Source organism: Canis lupus, chromosome 22 (assembly GCF_003254725.2).
Source record: "Canis lupus dingo isolate Sandy chromosome 22, ASM325472v2, whole genome shotgun sequence".
Classification (NCBI taxonomy): domain Eukaryota; kingdom Metazoa; phylum Chordata; class Mammalia; order Carnivora; family Canidae; genus Canis; species Canis lupus.
The window spans coordinates 48751998-48774601 of record NC_064264.1 but is presented as its reverse complement, the minus strand read 5'-3'; the positions used below and the strand labels follow the sequence as shown (position 1 = coordinate 48774601).

Here is a 22604-nt window from a genome sequence, read left to right as displayed (position 1 = left end):
CCCCACCCGTCCTCAAAAAACAAAAACAAAAAACAACCCATATTCTTGAGTCTCTGACTCTGAAGTGTTTTAATAAAACCCGTTGTGTTGTTACTTCTTGGGTGCTCAGCCTTTGTTATGCTTATGGATCTGGAGGCCTCTGAATGCAGTGCAGATGCAGAGCAGAATTTCACTATTTTAGAAATCTACTGTAAAAATCTCATTTGCCTAGTTGTGACCTTTACCTGGATGCCTGTGAAGCCCCCTATGGCTTTCAACGTGGGTAGTACTGAGTGTGGGACCAGCTTGCTCACCCATCCCAGGCTCTTGTCAGTATTTGCTAAGTGGATTCCTTTGACCTAGAAGGTCAACTTCCAGGAACTCCCCAAAATGACAACATTGAGGTTGTTCCTTGACTTTTGGCTCATAACAGCAAAAGACTGGGAGTGGCTCAGTGTTGTCAGTATGGCATGGGTTCATTAAGCTTAAAAAAAAGAGGAATTTCTTTATGAACAAAAACAATGCTCTAAGGAGAAGCAAAGTAGAGAGCAGTGCATAGAATGTTACCATCTGCATAAAAGGGGAAAAAAGAGCTTATAGGTATTTGCATAAAATATATCCCTGAGGTTGTACCAGATGTGTTGGTAATTTGGGGATGGAGGCTGGTTGGGGGGGTGGGGGGCAAGGGTGAGGGAAAGTTTTCAACGTATACATTTTGGTACTTTTCAAATTTTGAATCATAAATTTATTAAATAAAGGAACTGTTTTTCTTTCACTTATGAGAAAATTGTATCATAAGATTGTTTATGATTTATGCTTTTTGAAGTGATTTTTAAAAAAATGAAGTTATTCTGATTAAAATCATTCTTGTTTTAAGAACTCTTCTGATTTATTTTTCTCAGAGTGCCCCACTAAGTCATGACTGGGAAGGTTTTATGAGGAACGTGATTCTACATCTGGGCAATGATACTGCTTGGTCACTTGGTCATCGAGGACAGGTCAAATGTGCCTCTTGAGTCAGACCGTCCTCAGACATTCTTGCCTTGTGGCTTGTAGAGCTATATATATATATATATATATATATATATATATATATATATATATATATATTTTTTTTTTTTTTTTTTTGTTCTACTGTGGAATGTGTATGAATCATTGTTGCAGATTTTATTTATTTTGCTCAGCCACTCCCATGCAGAGAAATACTATTTAGTCTTGTTAATTGGGCTGTTTTGGTTTTACCAGGTTATTTTAAGGCATTTGTGGGTGATGTTGATAAAGCTAATAGCACTTCGTGTGTGTTTAGTACCTTGAACTTTGCAAAGTGCTTTCACGTTCGTTATCTCATTATATTGTCAGTTAAACTGTGAAGTTTAGAAACGGAGATTATTACCATCTTTTTATGGATGAGGGATTTGAGGCTTTAGATATCTTGCAGGCAGTAAGTGACAACTGTCTAGCTGGAGGTTTCAGAGTGTGAGGTGGCTCTGCTAAGAAGGAGGAGAGAATTAGCGGTCAGCACTGGTGGTCCAGTAGGGCTTGAAGCTTATGGACATTGGCCATGTAGTTCAGGGGTGTTCAGTGGGGGTGATTCTGGCCCCCAGAAGACATCGGTGATGTCTGGAGACATTTGTGGTGATCAGGACTGGGGCTGTGTTACTGACAGCTGGTGGAAAGAGGGCAGGGATACTGCCCAGTAACGTCTGATGCAAGGGCAGCCCCTGCAACAGAGGTTCCCCCGGCCTCAGACGTCAGCGGAGCCCAGGATGAGAAAGCCCCATGCAGTGCGAAGGCAGTGCTCTGCCTGCGGCCCTCCAAGCCTGTCCTACGCTTTCCCCAGCTCATTGATGAACTCTCTTTTTGAACAATTACTTGAGAATCGGTGGTGGTGGAACTTATTTGGAATCTTGACTGGTTTAGGCCAGTTTAAGAGACCTGCTCTGCCTTGTGTAGTGTGTGCGTCCTGCTTTGGAGGTGTGATGCCACCTGCAGGTGTGCTTCCTGACGACGCTCCTCCAGATCCAACCAAGCCTTGCTCTGTTCCTGGTTTTCATAATATCCGCAGCATCTCTGTCCTCATCGTGTTGGGAGGGAGGCGGAGTTTATTCCTTGCACCCTTCCCTTTTGGTGGGAAAGGGAAACCAGCTGGGGGTTATAGTTTGGTGATTCTGGCCAGCAGAGGGACGAGCAAAGCAGAACGCAGAGCTTTCAGGGCTCCTCGGGACCACGGGGGAAGAGTCAGCCTGTAGAAAGGGAGAGAATGAGTGAGCACAGTCAGGACTGGCTGCAGAGGAAAATGAGTGTCCAAGGGAAGGTGGCAGATGGAGTGATGACTGGGGGTCACTGGTGGGAACGGGGTAGGGTGGACAGAGAATACTGTCGGCGGGCTGTTCATGGACAGAGGATGAGACCGACCTCTTTCCCTTAAAAGTTTGGGCCTGGTGGACCGAGCAGGGAGGTGGAAACGTTGGCCACCGGTCCTCAGGGGAGCTGCCCTGTGAGCCGGGACCCCCACCAGGCAGGGCGACCGGGACATCTTGTGACAGAGGAGCCCTCTGCCTCCTTTCCCTGGGGCTCCCTGTCAGTAGATGGCGATGCCCATGTTCCTCTGAGTGAAGGCAAGTCTGGAAGTCGCCTTGACCTCCCTGTGCACCCCAGGCCCTGTCCCTTCTGCCTCCCCAGCGTCTCCTGATGACACTGCAGCCACTCCACCTGTCCTCCCTGGGCCACTGCAGAAGCCTTTAACTACACTCTGGCTCCTTCTCCACATACACCCAGGGCTTATTCCAAAGTGGGTATCTGCTCTGCTGCCCTTCAGTGACTTGTAGGGCAAGTCTGAAATGTTTGGTGCAGGCTACAAGATAGACCTCTCTGTGTCGCACAGAGGTCACTGTCTATCGGGGCCCCCTGCCCTCCAGGTGCCTTCCCTCTGTGAGGTCCTCAGTGTGTCCCCCATCCCCCATAGCTTCACTTCTGTTGGCCAATCTGCACGTGTCTGCCTTGTCCCTTCCCGCTGCTTCTCCCCCAGCCCCAGTGCCAACTCCTCATTTGGGCTCATCTTTTTTTTTTTTTTTTTTCATTTGGGCTTATCTCGAAAGACACTTGGTTCTAACTCTGAGGTCTGGTGGGTGCCTGATATACCCTCTCCTAGCACCCACTCGTGACAGTTACAGTTTGTCACACAGTTGTTGGAGGTCTGTCTTGGGCTCTAGAAGGCGAGCCCCGTGCAGAAAAGGCAGGTGTGCAGCCCCGTGCAGAAAAACCCTGCTTATTGCTGGCTTCTGAGAGAGCTATCCCCTGGCCCCCTGACCCCCCTGCCCCTGGAGCCATTGGAGATGATGGCAGAGTGTGCAGGTGCAGAGGAGCCCTTGACCCCACTGCCTGGGCCGCCTCCCCGTGGCTGGAGCGAGTGGCACATGGAGAAGCAAGTTCAGCTGAGAGGTGTCAACCAGCAGAGCCCTTTCCCGATTCGTGGTGTCAGTGGATTGGAGGGAAAGCGCATTAGTTGTAGACCTCGCCACGATATTGAAGAGATGTGACCTAATGCTGCTTCCTCAGGGCCCTCAGATCCGGTGGACCTTGTGTTCAGACAGCCTTCAGACCCCAGCACGTCTGCTGCCAGGAACAAGCTGGATAAAAGTGGAGGCAGGGCTGGTCTTTCACTCTCTCCTCCTTAAGGAGGTGAGGACTTTATACAACAGAACGGTGGGGTTTTAGCCTTTCAGCTGGGGAGCAGGTCCCTGGCCCTTTGTGCTGCTGTTGCTCAAATGCCTCCAGGTAATAGGACTGCAAGGGAAAATGGGACACTTTGTCCCCCTTTAGGGCTCCCTGAAAGGAGAAAAGTAGCATGTTTAGGGGGTTATTTTTCCATTTCCTTGGTAGGTAGTTAACTGCTGGGCTAACCTGGCAGGGATTTAGGAGCATGGAGCTTTGGAATGGCAGACGGATGAGGTGTGGTCACTCATGTCCTGTTGTTGTGGGAAGCAGTGTGGTAAATCACCATCAGCACAGTACTTTCTTGGGGAGTCTGTTTCCAGCTAGCCAAAGATGGGGGGGATGTGAGGGGAACCCCACCCCCCCACCCCAGAGATCCCTTCACACCCATGAAGTGAAAGGGGTCGGAGCTGGGTCAGAAGCAGCACCATGAAAAAGGGAATGGGAACAGAAATGTAAAGTTTCAAGTTACTTTATAGAGGAAGAATTTAGATTGCCCATGTTGTCCAAAATGCTGGTGGTCGTTCTCTGGAATAATTTATTTCTGTCAGACAAGATGCTTTGGAATGCCTGGAAGGAGCAACACAAACACTTCTCCAGGAGCAGGGGCTGGGAAGTATACCTGGCAGTGGACTCATTTGCAAAATGGAGAGAGGATCAGAAAATAGTCTTTCTGGTAGGAAATTCTCTTGAAACCAGAACACTAGGTGGTGATGGCACCTGTTCAGAGCAGGTGTCCATGACTGGGTTGTGTCTGAGTGAGCAAAATGTATGTATGTAGAAGGTGGATCCCAAACACATCATTTCAGGCTTCTGTGCTCTTTCCAGTCTCTGCTGAAGTTGTCTTCACCATCCTAGTAGCCAGGGGCATTTAAAAGCTCAAGAAAGTGTTCTATATACAGTAAAACTTGGACTATTTAGAATATCATAGAATTGACTCCAGATGTCAGAATTTATTTTACATTTTACAAGGAATTTATTAATTTATTTTACAAATGTGGTGCATGTATCACTGCTTCCTTGAAGCCAATATATGATCCACACGGTTTACCCTTCCCTGGCTACAGCACGCTGTAATTGACATTTACTGAGCTTAACCATGCTGGGCACTGCCCCTTGACACTTCTTTTGCTGCTGGTGAGAGACAAGTGAATCTAAAATGAAAATCAGACCAATTACTTATTTGCTAAAGTAAGTTTGAACAGGTGTGGGGAGGGAGGAAGGTGAGGGTTTTCATGACTTCTGCTAACGTGAAAAGGCCTGAGAAACTGCCACACGGTTCCAGAAGAGCAGGCAAGTCAGTGTCTGCGATGTGGGAGAGCCAGGATCATGGAGGGGCTGCTCTATGGGGGCTCGGTTCCACCTTGAAGGTCCCAGAGAGCTCTTTTGATGCATGCAACAGCTACCATAAAGGATTGAGTTAATAAGGAAGCCTGCTGATGCCAGTGCACCCATGCATACCTCCCAGGTAGTGAACCAGAACCCCGCCAAGGTGTGGTGGGTTGCCCACCCTCAGTATCACTCACAGCTTCCTTGCCACCAATGCCATGACAGGTGTCCACATCACTAGTGGCTGATCTTGCCTGCTTGCTGTGGGTCAGTCACTTAATTAGGTCAGAAGCTTGGAGAGGAAATAACTACCTGAATCCCTCAGGTTAGAAGGAGGAGGGGTCAGGATACCAGCCCTGGTCTGTCTGGCTCATCCATGAGCCCAGGTGCTCCTGACTACCTCAAGGGTGCTCCCTCTCCGAGCGCAATATGGAGATCCAAGAGTTTGCTTGTGGGTTTTCAGGGGAGTATCACTTTGGGATTTGTGTTTAAAAAAAGAACTCTGGAAGTCATGGGGGCTGAATGGCTTCAGGAGAGACAAAAGGAAAAGACACAGAGTGATCACTGGTGAGGACACAGTCACAAGACTTGGGCTGGGACCTGTTGGCTGCCTTTCTGTGAAAAAAAGGGGGTGGATGAAAGGCTGCACTACTGCCCCTGTGTCCCTCTGCTCCCCAGGAGCATCACCTTCCCTCAGCTCAGAGGCTGAGTGCTGCAGGCAGAAGGGCAGTGACCTGCTCTCCTGGATGTGCACTCTGGGTGCATCCTTACTGACACCCAGGGTGGGACACAGGTGACTGCCACTGGCCCCGATGGGCTTTGGGGACTGGTTCTCACACCCAGCTGTTCCTGGGGATCACTGACTTAAGTTGTTTAAAAGGGGAAGCCCCCTCATCCCCACCCCACTCCCCTCTTCAGAGATTCTGGTTCAGCAGGTCCAGAACATGCTGCCTACCTGAGTCTGATGCAGGCTGGCACAAACCGCAGAAGCCCCTAATGATGTAGTGAGGGCTTTTCCTCCATGGGACTCACTTGCACAAGTTCTTTTTGCTCTTAACATATTTGTAAAAATTTCCAGTTCCAAAATAACAGTGAAAACCTTGAGATTATTTAAATTTTTTTCTGGTTTTTAAAAAATAATTTCCCTTTTTTGTTTCTATAGGACACCAAATTGTGGATAATAATGGAATACCTTGGTGGAGGCTCCGCATTAGATCTAGTAAGTATCACAACCGATGCCTAAATGCACATTAAAGTTCTCCTCGGTAAATCTTGGTTGTGAAGGTAATTGTTTTTATCTATGTCTGTTTCTGTCGTCACTTGCATGAGAAAAGGACCAAACTATACCTTAGAGTATCTATTTCTGCTTCTAATAATATTTATTATTATATAATAGTCTTTTTATTCTTTTAAAAGATTTTATTTATTAGAGAAAGAAAGCATGTGTGAGTAGGGGCAGGGGCAGAGGGAGAGAATCTCCAGCAGACCCCCGCCGAGCGTGGAGCATGACTCTGGGATCCATCTCACAACCCTGACATCGTGACCTGAGCCAAAACCAAGAGTTGGACGCTCAACCAACTGAGCCGCCAGGTGCCCCTAGTTCTGCTTTTGAAATCAGTTTTTTGCTGTTTCCTGGGAAGCTGGTAAATCCGTTCATAGAAGCTGTGAAGGATTCTCCCTATCATTCTCTTCCTTAAGAACAGTTTGTTAGCTTGTCTTCCAAAATTTGTTTCAACTTTTTTGGAGCTGAGATACCATCCTTATTTCCTGTTTCAGATAGTAGCCTAGCTTCCAAAACATGTGTGTAACATTTTCATTTATAACTAATTAGAATCGGGATTTTTAAAACTTACTTGATTTCAGGAGTAAGACTGTCAGGCAGAGTGTAATGATTGCAGAACGGTGTCCCCGTCAGAGCTGTGGTCAGGCAGGCAGGCGAGCACAGTTCTGTTTCTGGGATGCATGTGCAGAGGCCTTGATGGTGGAGCCAGATCCATGCCTGTGGTCTTGTCTCCTATCTGGCCTGGACCTACTGTGCCATTAGTCATTAGTGTGTGCCAGCCACATGCAAGATAGTGGAGACTAGCAATAGGTTGACCTCAGAGTCCAGTCTGCAACTTGCTGCCCTTGGTAAAACATGGCCACATGTTGGCCTCTGACCAGGTGCTTACAAATAACCAGTGAACATAAGGCTTGTGTAAGTTGTCCTAGAAACAGTATATGCAGAACAAATTTTTAAAAACTCCCACAGTTGTTTAGCACTTGTTATCTTGTCCCCACTGCGGGTTTAAATGCAATGAATTCAGTATAGTATACTCAGCACTCTTTTCCCACCTGTCCTGTAGTTTCTAGAACAGGCCTCGTCTGTCATATTGTTAGAAGGTGGGTCCTGCCTGGTAGAGATCGTTGTCAGGATGATGGGCCAGCAGTTTTCACTGCTCTCAGAGTGGATGCTGAAAGAAGCCCGTGTGTCTTAGTGGTTATAGTTTTACACAGATCTTATCCACTAAGAGAAGTGCCCTGTGGTTAAAAGGAGATTTCTTTTCACACTGGGAGTAGCAGTTAGGTTTTTGGGTAGGTGAACCTCTAAAACTTTATTCATCTCTAAAAGTATTATGTACCCAATCTTAAAATATCACATCAAGTTATAAACCATAAAAGCAATTGGTCAAAGTAGTGTTCAAAAGGAAATTTCAAGAAAAAATTATTTTTATTTTTTTATTTTTAAAGATTTTAGTTATTTATTCATAGAGACACACACACACACAGAGGGGGGGAGAGAGAGAGAGAGAGAGAGAGAGAGGCAGAGACACAGGCAGAGGGAGAAGCAGGCTCCATGCAGGGAGCCCGACGTGGGATTCGATCCCAGGTCTCCAGGATCACACCCTGGGCTGCAGGCGGCGCTAAACCGCTGTGCCACCGGGGCTGCCCTCAAGAAAAAATTTAATACCATATCAACAATTATATTAAAATGAGAACAGCCAGATAAATATCATGACTTGCTTTGCATCTTTTCCATAAATAAACACATGACACAAAGAGCTTTTCATTTTTGATTCTTTTGGGAAATACTGCAAGAACATAGAAAATGATCTCATTTTGTGTAATTAGATTTACTGTTATCCTGGGCACATCTCCTCAGTGGCACGCATGAAATTGTTTGCAGGGACTCTCTCCTTCAACACTAGGCCCTTCAGAGAAGCACTCTAGTCTCTCAATGCTCTGGTTTATTCATTGTTAATGCCACAGTAATTTATTTAGTAGTAACTGTCTTTGGAGCTTTGAAGTCTGTGAAATTGTAGACATTATAATTAGAAAGAGGTGTAGAACTCTCCACTTAAAAAATCTCCTATTGTAACAGTCCCCAGCAGACAGCCATCTATCCTTCCACATTAATGGTGCTGCTGCTAAGAACCAAGCATCCTTTTTTATTTTTTATTTAAAGATTTTATTTATTTATTCATAAGAGACACACACACAGAGAGGCAGAGACACAGGCAGAGGGAGAAGTAGGCTCCCTGTGAGGAGCCCAATGGGAGACTCAATCTCAGGACCCCAGGATCACGCCCTGAGCTGAAGGCAGACACTCAACCACTGAGTTACCCTGGTGCCCCGCAAGAATCCTTTTTTAGACATCCCTAATCATCTCATTTTAATTGATGAGCAAACGGAGACCCACAGAGGTTGGGCATCCCAGCTAGTGGATAGGGCTGGACCTTGGACCTTGTGCCCAGCTGTAGAGCCTGTGGCTCACCCTGGTCCTACACTGTCCTTTCCATTCCTCTGATGTTGTTGTATCTTTCTTTGTATCCCCTTGCTGTTGGCCTGTCCGCAAGCTGCAAAGACAAGGACACATTAATAATAGGAGACAAGAATTATTTTTGAATGTTGAAATCAGTTAGGATTATTTTGAGAGAGTCAGTTGTTTATAAAAGATTTTAAGAATGAGAATATTATTGCATATAAAAATTTGGGTACCATGTAGCTGAATATATCGATTTGGGGCATTTCTCTGAAAAATTAACTTTGCTTTTATTAAATGTCTTTCTGGTAAGAGGTATAGCGCTAATATGTGTGTATGTGACTTTGGAGGAGCCCCACACATCTGGGCATGTGGAGGGAAAGGACCAGGTATGCTTTGTTTAAGGGGAGGGCTGTGCCATCCCTCAGAGCATGTAGATTTCACATGCTCTTTCTTCATCTTTTACTCTCTAGATTCATTTTTTCCTCTTTATGCCCTCAGTAACTGACATAGTCAGCTTGGGCCGCCATAGCAGATTACCATGGACTGGGGGCTTAAACAACATTTATTTCTCACAGTTCTGGAGGTTGGGAAGCCAAAGGTCAAGGCACGGGCAGATGGGGTGTCTTTTGAGCCCCACTTCCTGGCTAACAGGTGGTGTCTTGTATTTTTGTATGAGCAATCTCCCTGGCCTCGACTTGATGAGGGCACTAATCCTGTTCATGAGGATTCCATACATATAATTCTCATCACGGTCCAGAGGCTCTGCCTTCCTAAAGCCATGACACTTGGTGGTAGGTTTTTAACATTTGAATTTTGAATGGTGGGGTGGGCATGACATTCAGTCCCTAACAGGATGCAAACTAAGGCGCCAGTCTAGTCTGACAGACAGCTGTCTCTATAAGCCCTCCCTGTTCTTAGCCATTAGTGTGTTGAAGTATGGAGTGCAGATTTTGTTTTTTTGCCTTTTCACTCTGCATTGTGGTTACCAAGTCTTTTTACTTAGGCTCTCAGACAGTGGTTGAATTCCTTGCATTGAATAGTAATGACACCATAGCCTAGACAGGAAGATGACACTTCCTAGACAGGAAGAGACAGGAAGATGGCCACTCTCTTTCAGCTGAGATTGCCTTTTGACCAGGTCTGGTAGTTAATTTTGGGGGGCTGGCTTTTAATTCTGGAATTGAGGTTCTAACTGGAGGCTGGCTCCAGGTTAGGATGTGGGACAAAGATAGAATTTCCTGGATATTCCCTGGTGGGAAGCAGGGTGTTTTGGATGTTGGTGGGGAGCTGTCTGGGTGTGGGAGAGCTTCCTCAGGTCCATGCCACTGAGCCCTCTGAAGTACCAGTGGTGTCAACTGTCGGAACTTGAGAGAACTGCAAACCTGATCCTCTTTTGCTATTTCATACATTTGGAGGTGGCCTGAGAGAGGAAAGGGACTTTGCCCCAGGGTATAGATGGTTGGCTTCAAGATCAGGTTGAGAATCCTCTCTTGCAGCATGGCATATAAGTCTTGGGCTCCCTGGATAAGACAAACTGAAGGACACAATTGAAAGGTTTCATAACTCCAACTTTGGAATTAACACGGGTTGACTCCGGTGAATTCCTGAGAGGCTGTCCCACGCATGAACTTACAGCCCTGTTGCCTGGGTGTGGGCCTCTCTCTATCTGGTGGAAGATAAACTAATGCTGTTGGAGAGTATGTGTCACTTGGAACTTTCTTTTCCTCTTTCCTGGTGTTGCATCCTTTTAATGTAACTGATACCTTTTACCTGCTATTTGAGCAGCAAAAGATAGTATCTGGCATGAAGAATAGTATTAGACACAATACAGCCTAGTTTTTTGTTTTTTTTTTTTTAAGATTTTATTTATTTATTCATGAGAGACAGAGAGAGGCAGAGACACAGGCAAGGGAGGAGAAACAGGCTCCATGCTGGGAGCCTGATGTGGGACCCGATCCCGTGACTCCAAGATCACGCGCTGAGCCACCCAGGCATCCTAATTTTTTTCTTTTTTTTAAAGTTTATTTATTTTTGCTTAGTAATCTTTATACCCAACATGAGACTCGAACTCATGACCCCACGACCAAGAGTCTTTCGCATGCTCTTCAACTGAACCATCCAGGCATCCCCCAATATAGCTTAGTTATTAAGAGCCACAAATGATTAGAGTAAAACTGGCATATATTTTGTTTAGAATGCGCACGTGTGTTCAATCTGTTGATTTTTTTTAATTGGAAAGTTAATGAATACGTGAAATAAAATGTTTGTAGGATCCCCATAGAAGCCCTAGAAGGTGCTGTGAGGAGATGCTGGATTCCAGTTTGAAAACCACGTGTATAAATAATTTCTCAAGTTCTATCTGCTTCTAAGGTGCCATGACTTAGGCACGTAATAGGTATCATGCAGTTGAAGACTTGATGACTTAAAACATGGTAGATTTTAGGTGAATTCATTTTTCATTCAGAAACTATTTGTTGTGTGCTGCATATCAGGCGCTGTTCTAGCCCCTGGAAGTTACTGCAGTGAACAAGGCAGAAGGAAATCCCATTGGCATGGAGCGTAGTTCTGGTGAGAGAAGACAGTCCATTAAATTGTATGTCAGAAAGTGCTACAAGGGGAAGAAAGCCAGCTGGGGTGGATTGGGAGGATTGGAGTGAGGATTAGCAGCAGCCAGCCAGAGTCAGAAAGATTTGTAGTGACTGGGTCAGCATGTACTGCAGGACAGTGTCGAGGATGAAGGATGGCCTTGGAATCTAGCTAAGAAGGAGCTGTGAGTGCTCCATGAAGTGGTCACTCATTCAGAGATGTTTGACAAACTTAAAAATGAATATGCAGCATGATTTAAAACAATGAGATGGCACATTCATTAATGTTAGGCCAAGCTGCTATTGCAGTGCCTCCTGCACGCCCCACCCCCAAATGTCTCACACAGAAGAGAGTGTTGAATGTCATAGAGAGAAGTAGTTGACCCTGGAACAACACGGTTTCAACTGCACGCATTCACTTATGCTGCTTTTTTTTTCCTATATGAGGCAGTATGTAAATGGATTTTCTCTTCCTTATGATTTTATTAATACCATTTTATTTTGTAAGAATACAGTATATGATACATGTAACCTACAAAATGTATGTTAAGAGACTATTTATGTAGTGGTAAGCCTTCCCAGGCAACAGCAGGCTGTTAGTAGTTAGATTTTTGGGAAGTTGTAGATGGATTTTCAACTACGCAGGGGGCTGGCACCCTTCACCTGACATGACATTGTTCATGGGTCAACTCTGTTTCTGTCCCACGTTCGGGGGGAGGGTCACATGGTCATCAGAGCCCTGCTCTGGAGGGTGGCTCTGTCAACTCTCACCTTTGGTTTCCCATGGGCTTCAGTTAGTGTTGCCAAGGCCAAGGCCAAGGCAGGGGCTGTCACCTCTGTGCATAGTCCATGAGCAAGAATTAGTCACATGGCCAAGCCTGCTACTGTAGATGCTGGCCTGTGTGGACTCTTGTTGGGAGGCAGTGTGCATGGCTAGTAAGTCTCTGTTACAGAGGAGGGAGGGAGAGAGATAATTGTAAGTCACCCAGAGATGAGAGGCAGTCTAAATTATTTTTCCTGGGAGTCTTTTATAAAAATGAAAAGTCTACATCTACCTCTTAATGTTAGAGACCACCATATTTATACTGCTTAGAAATGTTAATGGTGGAGGATGCTAATATAGGACTCTGAGAACTTAGTTGGGTGTTCCCCACCAGTGAGGAAGTCTGGTGTAGAGAACACCCGAATACCTTTGATAGTGACTTCTGACACCATGGGGGATCTCCTCTGACTCTTTCTCCCTTTACCCCACTGTCCCTTCCATGGCATATAAATCATTGGCGAGTGGTGGTGAGGTCAGATTTTAAAGGGCATAACCATACATATATTAATCAAAGAGCCAGCTCTTAATGATCCAGGGGAAAGTTTTAAAATTATTTTCCCTGCTCTTCTCATTTCCCCTTGGTGGTGACACCAGGCGGCTTTGCTGTTTCTTTCCGGAGACTTGATAACAGAAGGGTGGAGGTGGTTAAATCCAAGTCTAGCCAAATGTTCCTGATTACCCGGTTGGGTAGAAAGCTGCTGGAGGAGGAAATGGAGACTGTACTCTGTGGTAGGATCTGGAACAACTGGATTCTCCTTCTGTATTCTGGTGTGAATAGGAGCACACACCAGCAGCCCTGCCCTCCTTCCTCTGCTCTCCTGGGGTATCAGAAAAATGCCTTTCCTCTTGAGTATTAAATTGTCTCTGTCCTGTGAACATTCAAAAACTGATGTGGAGAAGACAGACAAGTCAGGATTTTCGGATTGTGTTCTTTGGAACAGTAGTTTTTTTGTTTTATTTAAATTCAACTTGCCAACATATAGTATAACACCCAGTGCTCATCCCATCTAGCGTCCTCCTTAGTGCCCCTCACCCAGCTACTCCAACTCCCCGCCCACCTCCCCTTCCGCAATCCTTTGTTTCCCAGAGTTAAGAGTCTCTCATGGGGGGGAAAAAGAGTATCTCATGGTTTGTCTCCCTCTCTCATTTTTCTAAGTTCCCCTCCTTTCCCCTATAATCCCTTTCACTATTTCTTATATTCCACGTGTGAGTGAAACCATATGATGATTATCCTTCTCTGGTTGACTTACTTCACTCAGCATAATACCCTCCAGTTCCATCCATGTGAAAGCAAATGGTGGGTATTTATCCTTTCTAATGGCTGAGTAATATTCCATTGTGTACATAGACCACAGCTTCTTTATCCATTCATCTTTCGATGGACACCGAGGCTCCTTCCACAGTTTGGCTATTGTGGCCATTGCTGCTGTAAACACTGGGGTGCAGGTGTCCCCACGTTTCACTGCATCTGTATCTTTGGGGTAAATCCCCAGCAGTGCAATTGCTGGGTCGTAGGGCAGGTCTATTTTGAACTCTTTGAGGAACCTCCACACAGTTTTCCAGAGTGGCTGCACCAGTTCACATTCCCACCAACAGTGTAAGAGGGTTCCCTTTTCTCCGCATCCTCTCCAACATTTGTTGTTTCCTGCCTTGTTAATTTTCCCCATTCTCACTGGTGTGAGGTGGGATCTCATTGTGGTTTTGATTTGTATTTCCCTGACGGCAAGTGATGTGGAGCATTTCCACATGTGCTTCTGGCCATGTCTATGTCTTCCTCTGTGAGATCTCTGCTCATGTCTTCTGCCCATTTCATGATTGGATTGTTTGTTTCTTGGATGTTGAGTTTGATAATGGAACAGTAGTTTTGATGTATGTTGCTTGGAAAGAATACCCTCGGTCAGATAATTTTGGGAAAAATTAGGTTCTGTGGAATAGTGTGTGCAAATGGCTGCCTTCATCTGAGGTAATCTTTCAGTATCTTTTTTTTCTTAAAGATTTTTTATTTATTCATTTTAGAGAGAGAGCACGTGAGAGCTGGAGCTGGGGGGAAGGGCAGAGGGAGAGGGAGAGGCAGATTCCCTGCTGAGCAGGGAGCCTTATGCCGTGGGGCTCTATCATGACCTGAGCTGAAGGCAGACGCTTGGGTGACCGAGGCAGCCAGGTGCCCCTGGACACTATCTTAATTAGAAGTTGGAATCCCTCGTGGCAGGCTCCTGACCCAAGGTGGTGACCATCTGAGCCTCTGGTGTGCGGTAGGACCAGAGAGCCCAGCGCGTTGTCTCGCCCCGGTATTCTGCTCGGGTGCCTGCTGGGGGACAGCCCGGTCCCAGTGTGCTGCTGCCTGGCGCCAGGGTCCCGGCGAGGCCCGCACGTTAGGAGGAGCGGCCAGCTCTGAGGAGCCCCTGCCCGCCCCACCGTCCCGCCTGCACGCACGTCAGAGCAAGTCGGGCCTGCGAGCGACGGCGGCACGGCTCCCGGGAGGCTCCAGAAAGCAGCGCCAGGCACAGGTCCAGTTGTGACAAAGTGACAGGGGGACCCTCGCCTGCCGCCCGCCTCGGGCCCCATTAAACAGCTGTTCTGTTGCCACCGTCCCGGCGAAGGCCCTGAGACACACGAGTAGGCCTGTCTGTCCAGGACGGTGTCCGTGTGTCAGTCAGGACGCTACTGTGGAAAGACTCCTAGTTCTCATCCCTTTTGGTTCAAAGCACATCTTTCTCTTCTCTCTTTCTTGAGGGAAGCCGCAAAGTTCCTGCCAATTTTGTTTTTTGAGTCGGTCGACGCGCGCCGTAACCTGAGTCTCAGGAGCGTGGCATAGCGACCCGGCGAGCCCGCGTGGTGCTGTGCGCGCCGCAAGGTCGCTGCCGCCTGCCCCGCCCAGCTCTCACGGCGCTGCTGCTGGATTCTCCGCGGGGGCTTTCGTCCTCACGTTCCTTCTGTGACTGCAAATCCGTGCCTCCCACTCCCCTTCACCCATTTGCCCGGCCCCGCCCTCCTCTGGCAACCACTGGTTTGTTCTCTGTTTACAGGTGTGATTCTCTAAAGCTCCTCTGTCTTGGTAAAAGTTACTCAGGGAGGGGCGTCCGGGTGGCACAGTTGCTTGAGCATCTGATGTGTGGTTTAGGCTCAGGTCGTGATTTTCAGGGTTGTGGGATCGAGCCCCGGGTCAGGCTCAGTGCGGAGTCTGCTGCAGATTCTCCCTCTACTCCTCCTGCTTGGGCTCCCTTGCTCTCTTTCTCTCTCTCTCTAAAATAAATAAATATCAAAAACAAAAAGTTATTTGGAACGTCATAGGGTTGTGGCTTCCTTTGAAGGAAGTGTGAGAATTTGGGTAATGATGGCATTCACAATCGGATCGAAAAACAGAACACCGAGGATAGTCCTATGGATGAAAAAATGAGTGTAAATCATGAGAATTCTGGCCTTCTCTCTGACGGCGTCATTATTAGTCCTTTAGGCAGGTTTTGCTGATTTGTGTCATTATTAGTTGTGGTTGAATTCTGTGCCCTGCAGCAATGGTGGACTATTAAACAGGTCCGAGCTGAGCTCTAGAACCTTATTTTTCCATTTTAAAAGGGAGGACGGGACACCTGGGTGGCTCAGCGGTTGAGCCTCTCTGCCTTCAGCCCAGGGCATGATCCTTGGGGTCCCAGGATTGGGTGCCACTTCGGGCTCCCTGCATGGAGCCTGCTTCTCCCTCTGCCTGTGTCTCTGCCTCTCTCTCTCTCTTTCTTTGTTTTTCTCTTTCTCTTTCTCTGTGTATCTCTCATGAATAAATAAATAAATTCTTTTAAAAAAAATTAAAGAAGGGATAGATGCACTTGACATTTCTTTCTTACATCTTTGTACAATTATGATCTTAAGACGTCAGTATTCTTTTGAGTTTCTCACAAGTAAGGGTTTTTAAAGGCCATTCTATATTATTGGGGCAATGTAATATTCTCATGTGACAAAAAAAATCTCCTATAATAAGGGCTTAATCCCCTATCACCCATCTCCCCCCAGGTCTTAAAATTCAGATTTGAAAAGATCTGGGGGAGGGGTGGCCTCAGAAGGCAGTCGGCCCCCAGGCCTGTCTTGTTGACCATGGGTGTGGTGGTGACCATGGTGTGGGGAGGACAGTGCCATGCCGCTGTGTGCCCTTCCAGCTGCTCTGTGCCCTCCCCCCCTGCTGTGTGCCTTTCCAGCTGCTCTGTGCCCTTCCAGCTGCTCTGTGCCCTCCCTCCTGCTGTGTGCCTTTCCAGCTGTTATGTGCCTTTCCAGCTGCTCTGTGCCCTCCCCCCTGCTGTGTGCCTTTCCACCTGCTCGGTGCCCTTCCAGCTGCTGTGTGCCCTGCCAGCTGCCTGGTGCCCTACCACCTGCCCTGTGCTCTTCCAGCTGCCGGGTGCCCTTCCAGCAAGGACTGCGAGCTGCCGGGCTCAGGTGGTGTAGGCACGGTGGGCTGCGCACAGGCTCTCTCACTGGCCCAGTTTGCTTTATTCGGCAAAATCTTTTTCTCCGCTGCTTTCTTTACTTTTTTGAGGGGTGAAGGGAGGAGTCCTTTCAATATGTTTTAATTGTTTAGACAAAATATCTGTTTTGGACTGAAGAAGTTTTTAGACTTGAATCTTGTCCATTTAACATATGCCTTGTTCTGTCATCTGAAACTACTTCTAAGATGATCATTTAACTTTAATCATTCTTTTCTTATTAGTTAGAACCTGGCCCTTTAGATGAAACTCAGATTGCTACTATATTAAGAGAAATACTGAAAGGACTTGATTATTTGCATTCAGAGAAGAAAATTCACAGAGATATCAAAGGTAAGAAAAGATCTTTTATTCCTTTGAAATCCTAAGGCGGGTGGGATTATGTTGTAGAGTTAAATATGTACCGGTCTCCTCGTTGGAGGTTGTTCTGTGTGTATTTGAGGGGTGCCTTTGACATGCCTGGGGCAGGGGTGGCTTTGAGGAGGATCTCCCCAAAACCGTACCTTTAGTGCCTGCTCTTGTTGAGCACAGGATGTCCTTGGCGAGAGAACGTGTGCATTCCTGACGTGGTAACGGACAGAGCAGCACAGCACATAATATCAGGAGGCATCTTGGGTTTTATTTTGCAGCTGCCAATGTTCTGCTCTCTGAACACGGAGAGGTGAAGCTGGCTGATTTTGGGGTGGCGGGCCAACTGACAGATACCCAGATAAAAAGGAATACCTTCGTGGGCACCCCCTTCTGGATGGCACCCGAAGTCATTAAACAGTCTGCCTATGACTCAAAGGTAAGGGCCGCCTCTTCACATTCGCTGGCTCTAGAGAGTCATCCTCGTCTGTGCTTTAGCCTCGCAGCTTTTCCAGGTGGAGTGAAGCAAGTTCCTTGAAGTAGGACATAAAGGTAGTTCCCTCAGACCTTGATTAAAAACAGGTTTTATCTCTCTCTCTCTCCTACATTTCATGTCCTTTATTTTTATTTTTATTTTTTTTAAATTTTTATTTATTTATGATAGAGAGAGAGAGAGAGAGAGAGGCAGAGACACAGGCAGAGGGAGAAGCAGGCTCCATGCACCGGGAGCCCGACGTGGGACTCGATCCCGGGTCTCCAGGATCGCGCCCTGGGCCAAAGGCAGGCGCTAAACCGCTGCGCCACCCAGGGATCCCTTTTATTTTTATTTTTAAAAGATTTTATTTATTCATTTGAGATCGAGAGCATGAGCTGAGAAGCAGACTCCCCACTGAGCATGGAATCCGTGTGGGGCTCCATCCCAGGACCCCGGGATCATGACCTGAACCAAAGGCAGACCCTTAACTGACTGAGCCACCCCACACCCCTCATGTCCTTTATTTATTCAGCCCACAGTTACAAAGTTTTTCGGTTAAACACTGTGTGCTTAATGGTGGTGGGGAACACTTGAGAAGGAGCACGTTGGAAGGTGGGGTGTGGAGGAACTCTGAGCCATATTTAAGGCACAGGCAGAGAAAGAGGTCCTACAAAAGAAATGGAGACCTCACAAAAATATAAGACCAGAAACTGCATTGCTACATATTCTTTCTTGTTATTTTTAACTCTCAGTTAGGATTGTTATTCCTAATGTAAGGCAAACCATAATTCCTTTTATCTACCTTTTTATCTGTTATCAGTTGTAACCCCTCAGTTTTTTCCTGGGTTCTATTTTCCCTGGTGCCTTCAACTAACTTTCTTTTCTCTTTTCTTCTTTCCTTTTCTTCTTCTTTTTTTTCTTTTTTCTTTTTTTCCTTTTCTTCTTTTTTCCTTTTTTCTTCTTTCCTTTTCTTTTTTCCATCTTTCCTGATTGATTGATTGATTTAAAGAGAATGTGAGAGGGGAGTGGGGTGAGGAAAGGGAGAGAGAATCCTCAAGCTGACTTCCAGCTGAGCACAGAGCCTGATGTAGGGCTCCATCTCACGACCCTGAGATCCTGACCTGAGCTAAAAGCAAGTGTCAGACACTTAACTGAGTGAACCACCCAGGCGTCCTCTTCAACTTTCTTAAACTTCTTATAGACTAAAAAACTTAGGGACCTTGCCTTGAGAATCTCTGATTTAACCCCCCTCTCCTCCCAGCTGCTCATTCTCAGATTGTACACAAAGTAATTTTCACATGGTTCACAGAGAATTGTCTCTTCTGACCCAACAGTTTCTAGGTGAACAAATATTTAACTCACATACATTTGTGGGCTGGTCATTGTTTCCTCTTTTTAAATGAGGATCTTCTCAATATACAGTAGACTTCCCACCTTGTTCAGCACAGCCCACAGAACACACAGTAACCTTTCCTCCAGCCTTCAGGGCACCATCATGAGCCAGCTGTTTGAAGGGCCTATGTAGTACCAGAGTTGCAGGTGGACCTGGTGTTAGTATGGTAGAGACGGGCTTGGCTCTCTTTTGGGTTGTAGTCGTGGCCGTCACTGCCATAGACATCCCGGTGGCCTTGGTAGCCAAGGCCACTGTTGAGTTTTCAGCCCCCAGGGTGACAGAGCGGTGTCATTGTGCCTAGTGCTTGTTAGCATTTCGCCCTGTGGGAGGGATCACCTCCAGAGTAGTCTCTGCAGCCACTACTGCTGCTGGGGTCATAATCATTTTAGGACTTGACAGGAACGTCTGTGTTCAGTTCTTTCTCTTTATTCTAGGCTGAGGCCCATTTATCAAAGTTCATAGAACTGGATTTTGATGGGCACTAGAATCCAAATTGTTCAACTCCTCTGATTACCCTACACTTATTACTTTCTTCCCTTCCTGGTACATGAGCTGATCAATCACAGTGCTTGTGAATCAGGATTCAGATCTTCTATTTTCAGGATTAAGCACCCATCACTGCTCACTTGATGGGTTATAAGGACTCCTCTGAAGTGTCCTCCTTGCCCAGACCTTCCCCTTCCTGTCTCTCTCCTTCAGTCCACTCTGGATGTGTGTTCAAGATTTGGCCCCTAGCTCTTGTCAAGAACAGAACACTCAAACCCTATCTGTAGGTGTTGCAGTATTCTTCTTAGGTAGATTTAAAGTCTCCAGCTTGAGGGGTACACACTTGGTTGGGAGCTTGAAAAGGTATGCCACTCTTTTCACTAGTGTTTGTACCTCTTACTCTGGCCTGTGTCAGAAGCTAAATCTTTTATTTGGGTCATGCCCAACACCTCTTCACTGAAAATCATATGCAAATATCATGTTTATGTCAAGTTTGCTTCCCAGATTTGTTGATCCCCAGGAGGCATGGGAAGTACAGATAAGGCTGATGTCAGTGTTTGAGTCTGGGGCCTTGAGGATAATGTGACATTCCTTCTCTCCCATTAGGTGTGGCTCTGGGCTAGTAGCTTTTGTCATGATCAGTACCTGACAAAGGAACTTTTTTCTGCATTTGCTTTGTAGATATCCTTCTAGTGACTGCCCCCATTCTCAGAGGCTTGTCTGACAGGGTAGTTGATGCTCATTTTGGTTACTCTGGTCTCAGGATATACAAACTTATTTGGCTTCTTTCCAATTGCCCCTTCCACTCTTTTCCTAAGGTGTCCATCCAGATGTTTTCCCCAGTGGTCTTTGCATTCCACTAAGGAGCTCACAGCCCCAGGGTGGCAGGATTGTGTTAGCATTGTTAGGACCCCATGCTCCCATCATATTTTGTTTTAGTACACTCACTGATTTTTCAAAGGACGGTCAGGTTGGGGTAAAGCTAGAATGCACCTGCCTCACTGGTTTCTTCATCTTACTGAACCTAAAGGGAGTGTAAACCTTAGTTTTATGTACATCTAGAACCTTGTTTAACATAATGGCCTCTTGAGCCAGTATCTTTGACCCTTTGTCATTTGTCTAGACTCCTGAGATGTCCTGAACATGTTTGCACATATAGGGCATCTTACATTGATCTCAGTTCTTAATCTAAATACAGCCTTTCTAGATCATGATTGCCCATGTCCTAATAGCCTTCATTATTACTATTATTTTTAAGGTGAAGTAGGATAGCTTGGTTTAAGAAGTCCTGAGACTTTGAAGATGGTGCCAAGAGAGATAACTCTGCTTTCCCACAAAGCAGCCTCCACTTTCCACACTTTAGCAGGGTCTTGGACTGAAGAATGTGTTAATCTTTTCTTCCCCCCTCCTCTTTCTTTGTAAGGTTATTATGATGGTATGTTAGCAAATGGACTGGACTTGTATAAAAACATTGTCCCTGTTTGATGTCTCTTTCTTTGTATTCATTCATTTGGTTATTGCTGTAGTTGTGCCCAGTGCTAAATAATTTACATCTTTAAAGAGGGAATGAGTCTAGTACTGAGCAGGGAGTGCAGGGGAGCTGAGTGAGGAATGTCAGAGCCAGCTGGGGAGGGCTTCACAGACATAGGGCTTTTCAGCCCCCGCAGAGACGAGGGAGGGATGGATGCTCAGACCCAAGTCTGATGTGGGAATGGAGTGACATTTGTATTTGGATTGTAGATTGTGGTGAAGAACATAGCAGATGAGGCTGGAGAAATTGACTTGGCCTGTTAAGTGAAATATCCTGCAGACACTGAGAAGCCTGTGTCAGGATTCTTTTGTAAATAACTTTTCCCTTTTTTGGTCTCAAAAGCAGTACATAGTCTTTAATCTGGAAAATGCTGGAAAAAATGAGATAAAAAAAGAAAAACATCTGTAGACCTACCATCCCAGCACAAGCTAAGTTATTTTGGTGTCCAGTCATCTCTGAAATAACTGTTTGCAGTCTAACCATGGTGAAGAATAGAAGTAGGTGATATGTTGATGGAAAAAAAATAAAATTATTAAAGAAAGATAAGTAAAGACCAGCAGTATGAGCCTGTCAGTTTTTGGAATCTGCGTGGTTAGCCTGTCCACTGTGGCATGTGACTGGCCCTCTCTGTTCCTGGGGCCGAGCCCACTGGTGTCCCCACCCAGTCCCTGTGAAGGATCAGGAATTACCCACAGAGCCTGCTATGAGTGATAAACCCTGGAGGTGGGGGCAGGATGTGAGTAGGAAAAACATGCAGCTAGGAGACTAATGGTAGGCTTTATTTCAGCACGTAGTAATGATTGGGACTTTTCTGATCAACCATGTATTGTTATTTAATGCTAAAATGTTTTTTTCCCTCTGCTGCCTATAAATGTGTACTGTATTAAGTACTATATTTAATTAAGTATATAGTTTCTATCAAATCCATTTTGAGCTGTGTTTTGACTTGTTATAACTGATTTGGGATTCTTGTTTCTTTTTTTTTTTTTTTTTTTTTTTTTAAAGAAAAGATTTTCTTTTATTAGCTATCTGTAACACTTCCATCTGGATCACTACAGCTTAAAATAGATCACTACCCCTTCCCAGTTATTTAGTATTTAAAGCAGTGGATGAAATCCATACACTAATTCAGAAAAGTTCACATCACCATCAGTTCAGAACAATTGATTTACCAAGCTTATATATTTAAAAAGAAGCATCAGAAGTTAAACATAACAAATAAGATTTTTTTTTTTTTTTTGTCACCATTAAATGTCTGAATTTTAGACAAGATTCTTGTATTGGTGGCTCATGTCCATTGGTTCATTCAACTTTAACACTGGTCTCATCCCCAGTATGTTTTCCAGAACTTTATGGTGAAGGTAGTAACCTTCACCATGAAGCCTCATGAGCTTTCCTAATTCTAACCTGGGCTGCTTTAGCATTTTTACTTTTCTGACAAAGACATCATAGAGTGGATAAGTAGACTGACCAGCCTTTTCTGCATCTTTTTTGATGCTGTTCAGAATCAATTTATTGACCGCTTCTTTGAAGTCATTTGTCTGCATATCTTGTGCTATAATTTTCATCATCATTTTCCAAATTTGGCAGACCTGTTGGTGATGAGCATAAAAGGTCTTCCAAATCTGTTGTAGTAAAACCAGATAGACAAAGCAAATAACCATTGGTAAGTCTTGACATCTTCCATCATGGTCTGCCATGTTTTGACCATGGAGCACATTTTGTCACAG

General features: G+C 45.7%; 1 protein-coding gene across 3 annotated transcripts in view; it reads left to right on the top strand.

The window, feature by feature from the left end:
* Positions 1 to 22604, top strand: part of STK24 (serine/threonine kinase 24) — a 120706-nt gene that overhangs the window by 79388 nt on the left and 18714 nt on the right. For all 3 annotated transcript variants that reach the window (XM_025441285.3, XM_035704364.1, XM_025441284.1), the window contains exons 3-5: positions 6185 to 6241; positions 16866 to 16974; positions 17271 to 17428. In XM_025441285.3, coding sequence (XP_025297070.1) covers positions 6185 to 6241; positions 16866 to 16974; positions 17271 to 17428 — 324 coding nt within the window. The remainder of the gene's footprint in view (positions 1 to 6184; positions 6242 to 16865; positions 16975 to 17270; positions 17429 to 22604) is intronic.